Genomic DNA, 8,073 nt, shown 5'->3' with positions numbered 1-8,073 from the left:
GTATATGGCAGCATCAACCTGAACTCAGTTGACAAATGAAAGAGTCAAGAACAGAATAAAATTATAAGAACAGAGGATCTGGGAGGTCAGTCTATGATCAAAACAATGAAATGTGAAAAAGTAAACACAGAGGAACAGAGATCCAGGTGGTGGGAAGGTCAGGTAGATTACTGGATAAAATACAGTCTTAAATGGAGGGAAGAACTAATGGAATATAAAGTAACCACAATGGGGTTGGGTTGGGGGATTTACTTTGGGTGTTGGGGAGGGCAATACAAGAAGGTGCAGGAGGTAGAAGAACAAGATAGACAGGGGAACACTGAGACAGGTTTGCATGGCCTAGTGGGACAGCGGTAAATAGTGATGCATACTCAACCTTGGAACAACAAGGCTTTGGGATACAGGGATCTAGGTATAGCTTGAAGAGGGGAAATAATACTAAAATGCTTGACTGTCTTATGAATACTTGTTGCCCTTGCCTACTATTGTAAAATAGAGATTTGAGTGGCATAGAAAGGAATGTTGGGAAGCATGATTAGAGAAAACCTGTAAGCCCGTCTTCAGCCTATAACTGATTGAAATACCTAAAAGGGGTTCTACAACTTGCCCAGTGAAATAGGCCTCATGCAAAGCCTTTATACAGAGTATAGGACCTTAGGTGGAATCCTGAGTCCTATCCACAACCCTGTGAGGTGAGACATTCCCACTAGAAAGGATAAGCAGACTGGAACAGCTACAGTGACAGATGATACATCTTCATGATGAAATTGACCTATACTCAGAGCGGTAGTTACTGTAAATACCAACAGAGAGGGAAAGAATCTTCAAATCAAATATCAATGCTATCCGCTCTGTGCACAGGGTAAATAGGGACGGGCAACTTAGACATTGGCAACCGAAAATGAGGGGGCAATAAAGGCACGAAGTGACTGGCTTACAAGGTTTCAAGAGGGAGTTTAGTTTAAGAGTATGGGGGTAAAGAAAGAGTCCCCACTGAGTAGCTGTCATCTTGTCTAGATGGGTCTGGTGAAAAGAGATGGGGATAAGATTCTTAAGATTCTATAGCGAATAACTGTTATAATGACTAATAGCGACTGTCACAATTGTAAAGGTAGACGTTTCGTAACAAAAAAAGGGGCGTGATTAATCTTACAGTCCAGAAACAGAGGACCCTAGGACCATCAAGAGAGGAACGCACAAGCAGAATGCAGGACCTTATCCAGAGAAGCAACAGAGTCATAGATGGAGACAGAGATGGGGGCATGGACTGAGGACTCTAGATTCATGAACTAAGAAGAGAAGTACTAAGGGCTGGTGGCCAGGAGCAGACTTGCAGAATATGCCCTTTGGAGATGTAAATTATTATATATGCCTAAGTGTTTGTTTGTTTGTTTTTTTGTTGTTGTTTGTGTGTTTTTTAAAAAGCTAAAAGTGGATAGAGAGAAATTCTGTTAACTGATGGTACATGGAGAGGATTATAATAAATGTAATGAAACAAGGTATATGATTTGTTGGATGTAAAACTGATGATGTGCCCTGTAAACTTTCATTCAATCCACAATAAAAACCTTAAATAAAAAATAAAAAAAGGTCTTGTGCAGATTTACCTAATACGTCCTTTGATTTCTTGGCTGCTGTTTCCTTGAGCGTTGATAGCTGATCTAAGAAGAATGAAGTCCTTGACAACTTCAATCCTTTCTCCCTTGATAAGAATGGTGTTTATTGGTCCAGTTGTGAGGATTTTTGTTATCTTTACATTGAGATGTAATCCATACCAAAGGCTGTGCTCTTTGATCTTCATCAGTAAATGTTTTAATTCCTCTTCACTTTCAGCAAGCAAGATTGTATCATCTGCATATTACAGGTTGTTAATGAGTCTTCCTCCAATCCTGATGCCACGTTTTTCTTCATAGAACCCAGCTTCTTGGGTTATTTGCTCAGCATACAGCTTGAATAAGTATGGTGAACGAATACAACCTTGTCGCACACCTTTCTTAATTTTTAACCATTCAGTATTCCCATGGTCTGTTCGAACAACTGCCTCTTGGTCCAGATTCCTCATGAGCACAATTACGTGTTCCGGAATATTCATCCTTTGCAATGTTGTCCATAGCTTGTCATGATTCATACAATCGAAAGCCTTTGTATAGTCAATAAAGCACAGGCAAACATCTTTCTGATATTCTCTGCTTTCAGCCAAGATCCATTGGACAACAGCAATGATATCCCTCGTTCCACGGCCTCTTCTGAATCCAGCTTGAACCTCTGGAAGTTCTCTGTTAAATGTATGATTGCAGCTGTTTCTGTATTACCTTTAGTAAAACTTTACTTGCATGGGATATCAAAGAGATTGTCCGATGATTTCCGCATTCTGTTGGGTTACCTCTCTTTGGAATGGGCACAAATACGGATCTCTTCTAATCAGTCGGCCAAATAGTTGTCTTCTAAATTTCTTGGCAGAGATGAGTGAGTGCCTCCTGTGCCACCTCACTTTCTTGAACGATTCAAGTTGTATTCCATCAATTCCTGGTGCCTCGTTCTTTGCCAATTCCTTCAATGCACCTTGGACTTCCTCTTTCAGTATAACTGGCTCTTGATCATATGGTAACCTCTTGAAATGAATGAACATCAACCATTTCCTTTCAGTACAGTGACTCTGTGTATTCCTTCCATCTTCTCTTGATGCTTTCTGCATCATTCAATAATTTTCCCAGAAAATCTTTCAATAACGAAAGTCAAGGCTTGAATTTTTTCTTCAGTTCCCCCAGCTAGCTCTGGTAGCATAGTGGTTACGAATTATGCTGCTAACCTCAAGGTCGGCAGTTCAAAACTACCAGCCATTCCACGGGAGAAAGATGAGGGTTTCTGTTCCCGTAAAGATTTACAGCCTTGGAAACCCAGTACAGGGTCACTATGAGTCGGAAACTGACTCCACGGCACATAACCACCACCACAACTACCAAAAAGTTACTTATTCAGTCTGCAGTTGATCATATATGTGTGTGTGTGTATGTATATATAGAGAGAGAGATCTGGTAGTGGTTACAAATCGGGTTGTGAACCACAAGGTCAGCAGTTCGAAACTACCAGCTGCTCCATAGGAGAAGGATGAGGCTTTCTGCTCCTGTAACGATTTACAGCCTCGGAAAACCTGTTCAGGGCCACTATGGGTCTGAACCGAGTCGAAGGCACTTAACACCTACCACAACATATATATATATATATCGCTATGGTATTTGTTTAGTGCCACTGAGTTGGCTCTGAATCATAGTGACATGTATAGGGTTTCTGAGGAGCAACTTGTGAGGCTGAACTGCCAATTTTGTGGTTCAAACTGACCTTGCATTCCAGTGCATTAAGCCACAGCACCACACCAGGACACACTCTATCTATCTATCTATCTATCTATCTATCTATCTATCTATCTATCTATCTCTCACTCTCTCTTTCTCTCTCTCTCTAGATAGATAGATAGACAGATAGATAGATATAGATATATACACACTCACACACACATATATGGGGGGCAGGGGGCACTATAGGATAAAACAATGGATTGCAAGGTTGGTTTGAACCACAAGGTGGGTGAGTATATATATAAATGTGTGTGTGTGTGTGTATACACACACACACATTTATTTATTTATCACAGGTTCAATATATTTACAAGTGAAATGCAACTCTTTACTTTTCATATAATTTAGCTACATTACTAGTACCTAAATGGAAAGAAAAATAATTTGTGCATGCTTTAATAAAACACTTCTTATAGGCATCATTTATTTAAATTTCCATGACAATTCTAGGGGATAGGAGTCATCACCTCAGTTTACAGAAACTGAGGTCTCACAGTGAGTAAGTGGAAGAGAGGTAAGAACCATTACCTCACTCACAGGCATAGCAACAGCAAAAGATGTACAGGTAGTTTATAAAATGATTGTGGTTTTATTATAGAGAAAAAAAATTCCCACTCCTTGTCAGGATCTGACCTGAACTTCCCAACTTAAAGTAGACCACACAGTTAAGAGATCATGGAGCACTACAGTCACGGGTAAGGCCAAAAATAGACACAGGTCTGCTGACCCTCACTCTGATGCCCAATCAGGCATTTCTTTGGATGCTGACACCCTTCTGATGTTTCAAGTCACTTGAGAATAGCAAAGAAATCAGTTAATAATTCTGGTAGATGAAAGAGAAAAAGTATTTGCTATAAAAAGGGGCATGATCATAAGATTTCTACCAAGGAGGTTTTGAACCAAGGACACTGGTACCTGCATATTCGTATCTTCTGCAGCAAAAACTCAGAAATAAATTTTGACCTCACCATAGAGTATGAATGAGTAGCATGACTATGCTGATAACAACAAAATGTGAAAGGAGTGCCTCTTCTAGCTGATGAGAATGCTCACAATAATCTGCCTTTGCTGTTGTTGTTAAGCGCCATCCAGTGGGCACTTAACTCACAGTGACCTCTGAGGAGCAACTGGTAAGTCTAAACCGCTAACCTTGCGGTTCAAACCAACTTTGCAGTTCAAACTGGCCTTATAGTCCTAAGCTTATCCTACAGCGCCTTACCGGGACCTCCAGATTTACTCTATCACCCAACAAATTCCTTCATTTAAATATAAAAGACAGCATGGCACTAGGAATATCCAGAAAATGTCAAGTCACAATACTGCACTCTCCTCCATCCACTCCGAAGTTGCTGGAAACAACTCTCTCCAAAGTTCCAGCAACCATGTCCTGATGAAGATGTTGCTAACAGGAAAACTACTAGATCCAAGAGGACAACTGAGGAAAGGGACCACCTGGTCTGGAAACAGAACAGCAGAGGAATGATGGGTAAGGGTCTCAAACTCTCAAAAGAGAGGTGCCTGGGAAAGATCAGAGAACTATCTCAAAAGTAAAAGGCTATTTACGGAGTCTGACATCAGTAAGAATAAAGGAGAGCTGAGAATAAGAAGAAAAACCTTACCTAGAAAAAAATCAGAAGGTCTTACCTACATTACAGGTTATTCAAACCCATTTCGACTAAAGAAATAAAAACACTAGATAAAATTGCCTAGTATTTCTAATGCTAGATAGTAGTTTTTAGATTTAATGCTTAATCTTGTTACTTAAGTTTATTTTAAAAGACAAAAAGATGAAATGGTTATTGAGAGATTTTTTTCTACCAAATTCTTCATGGCTTGCCGATTTTAGCAGAGCACTTGAATAAACAGACGTGTTAAAAGGTTACAATCTAGCCTATCACGTCTTCAGGACAAGTCTACTGATGAAACGCTCTCATTTTCACTCAGCCATACCAAAATCACTACACTTAAGGTAAATAAGTTTTAAAAATACATCTCAAACTTCAAACATCTGAAATAACCAGAAAAGCATCACTTTCACTGATCCAAATTAAATACCTCTTTCCAATCTGTTCTGTAAAAAGCAAGAAATGATATGTCATATGGCTATATGGTACACATTTTCATTTAATGTTTATAAGGAGTTCTCCCTTTAATCATTCTCAAGATGAGCTAACTCAACTTATTTAGATGTATGTCGTTGTCAAGTGCTGTGGAGTCAGTTCCAACTCACAGCAACCCTGTATAAAGTTTCTGTGGAGTGGCTGGTGAGTTTAAACTGCTAACCTTGTGGTTTAAACTGACCTTGCAGTAGAGCGCTTATCCTATAAGGCCACACCAGGACTTCATCTAATTATATATAATAAATATTAAAATGTATTCTAATCAATATCATCAATTTATACAGGTCTATGGAGAAAGATGTTGCTTTCTGCTCCCGTAGATTCACAGCCTCGGAAACCCTGTGCAGGGCCACTATGAGTCAGAAGGGATTCCTAGGTACTTAACAACAACATACTTGTGATCATGTGGCACTGTGGGTTAATGCACTGGACTTAAAAGTTGGTTTGAACCACAGGGGCAATGGTTCAAGCTCACCAGCCACTCCTTGGAAACCCTATACAGGGTGGATATGGGTTGGAACTGACTCAACAGCACTTAGCAACAACACTTAACAGTTGCAAAACCTTTCTCGCCACTGCTGTGAGCTATTACTGCTCTGAAGGTAATACATACAAAAAATATTTAAAAAGCAGCTTATTTTAAAAAAATTGGATCAAAATTAAATAAGAGAAAATTTATGCATAACACCCAATTAGAAAAACAAAACATAAGGGCCTCCATTCACTTTGGGGATGGTCATTCTTCATTGTACTCGTCCTTCTTATTACCTAAAAAAATCAGCTTGCTACTTAAGCAGATTAATTAGTTCCCTCACCCCCCAAATGCTAAAGAAATCACTGACTGGGCAGCAGTTTGTCCTGCTCCCATCCTCCTCTCCTACCACCTGTAAGGAGATCTGGAGGGCAGGCAACTATAGGTCAAGAGTGAATTCCTTACCCAGCATTCTCTTCATTTAACTTCATGCTGAAGTTTCCTTAGTAAACTCTCTTTCCCCAAGACTGTCTGGAGTTCTAATCAGATCTTGACTCCCAGCTTTGTGGACTATCAAAGGAATTTTTAGAAGCCCCATTTAAGCAACTTATAAGAACCTTGTTTAATGAAAAGTACAAACTTTTAGGGTCAGAATATTTATTAAGGAATTAAAACTACTTTATAAAACATAGCAATATGAAACAGAAAAATTTCCAATACAGCTTATAGTATATTTAGCTACAAACCTTTTGATTCCACTGTTTGGTCTGGCTGACGACTTTTGCCAATTACTAAATCCAAACTAGTGATAAATGATCAATTCGATGTTATCTCTCCACCCCATCAACTAACTCCCTGTTCCCAAAGACTTTTCTGTTTTTACACTTAGAACAAAAGTCAGTTTTTTAACAGAGATAGGCATAATCAGGCTCTTTACTATGCAGACTCATGAGCTCAAACTAAAAGTGCAGGAAGTAAAACAAATAGAATCCTATGGAGTATGAGCACAGCACAGGGTTAAAGGAAACCATTTCATAAGATCAAATGCTGAGAAGCAGCAGGAGGAAAGAGGAAAAATCAAGTTACATAAAGTCCAATTGTACTCACTGTTTCCTTATTGGGAAGCAGCTCCTTTCTAATTCTGAAGAAGTTCTTGCCGTACTGTCTGAGCCCCTTAACGAAGCGTTTCTGTGATAAAAGAAACAAATGGGATGTAAAAACCCAAAACAAAACAGGATGTCAGCAAAGCAAAGATGTCTGCAATCAGCAGAATAATCACCACAAAAAAAGTCTCAGCTAGGGAACACTGCCTGAGCTGGACCCACTGGCCAGAGCAGGCCCTGCAGCCTAATCAGACCCCAGACCCACGCACACCAACCAGTCAGGACACTTCGTTGATGAGATGGGCAGCATCCTTCCTCTCTGAGGCACCAGTGTCTGCACTGGTCCACCAAGCTATAAACAGCAAATAGGCTCCGTGTTTCGTTAAAACCGCACAACTGCTTTCCACCTGAGAACCAAGCTGCCCAGAAATGTTGAGCAGAAGAGAGGAAAACTGAACTAAACCTGGTGACTGTTCTCCAAAAAAGCAACCGAGAGGATTAAAAAGCCCCATCCTTAATTGAAGGAATTCACCAGGAACGCACAGATAACAGGAAGCCCGCTGGGAGCCCAAATCCCAGCTGGCCTGCCCCGCCATCTCTGTCAGGAAAAGCCACTTCGAGTCACCGAATAAAGAACGCTCTGCACCCTTCCTTCTTCCTGACGCCTTCCCCACCCCACCCCCATTTCCTTAGCAGTCTCAGACTCTCATCCCCAAGCCCAGCCGGGAAGACTTTCACTTTGTCCCATTCCTCCAGAGTAGCTCCCTCCCTCTCCAGGTGGAGGCACCTCCAGTGGCCCCGGCCCGCACCTTGGGGAACGAAGCCTGGTCCCTTCGAGCACTTCCCCAGGGTCCCAGCAGCCACAGGTACGCGGGGGGGCCCGGCTGGCAGCACAGTCCGGCAGACAAGAGGCTGCCGCCTGTCACTCGACTCCGGCTCCACAAAGCGTAGGGAGACGTCGGCCAAGAAGGCTCGCGTGTGACCGCGGCGGGGCCGCGCGGCGGGCACAGGGTGCGGGGGGC

At 41.3% G+C, this 8,073-nt stretch overlaps 1 protein-coding gene across 1 annotated transcript in view; it reads right to left on the bottom strand.

Moving 5' to 3' along the window:
- The window catches only part of RERE (arginine-glutamic acid dipeptide (RE) repeats), a 687,265-nt gene that overhangs the window by 82,394 nt on the left and 596,798 nt on the right, over window positions 1-8,073 (bottom strand). The window contains exon 12 of the mRNA XM_006873098.1: window positions 7,056-7,136. Within this exon, the coding sequence (XP_006873160.1) occupies window positions 7,056-7,136 (81 nt within the window). The remainder of the gene's footprint in view (window positions 1-7,055; window positions 7,137-8,073) is intronic.

The sequence above is a fragment of the Chrysochloris asiatica genome, unplaced genomic scaffold (genome assembly GCF_000296735.1).
Source record: "Chrysochloris asiatica unplaced genomic scaffold, ChrAsi1.0 scaffold00223, whole genome shotgun sequence".
In the NCBI taxonomy this organism is placed as follows: Eukaryota; Metazoa; Chordata; class Mammalia; order Afrosoricida; family Chrysochloridae; genus Chrysochloris; species Chrysochloris asiatica.
This window is presented reverse-complemented; position numbering and strand designations above follow the sequence as displayed.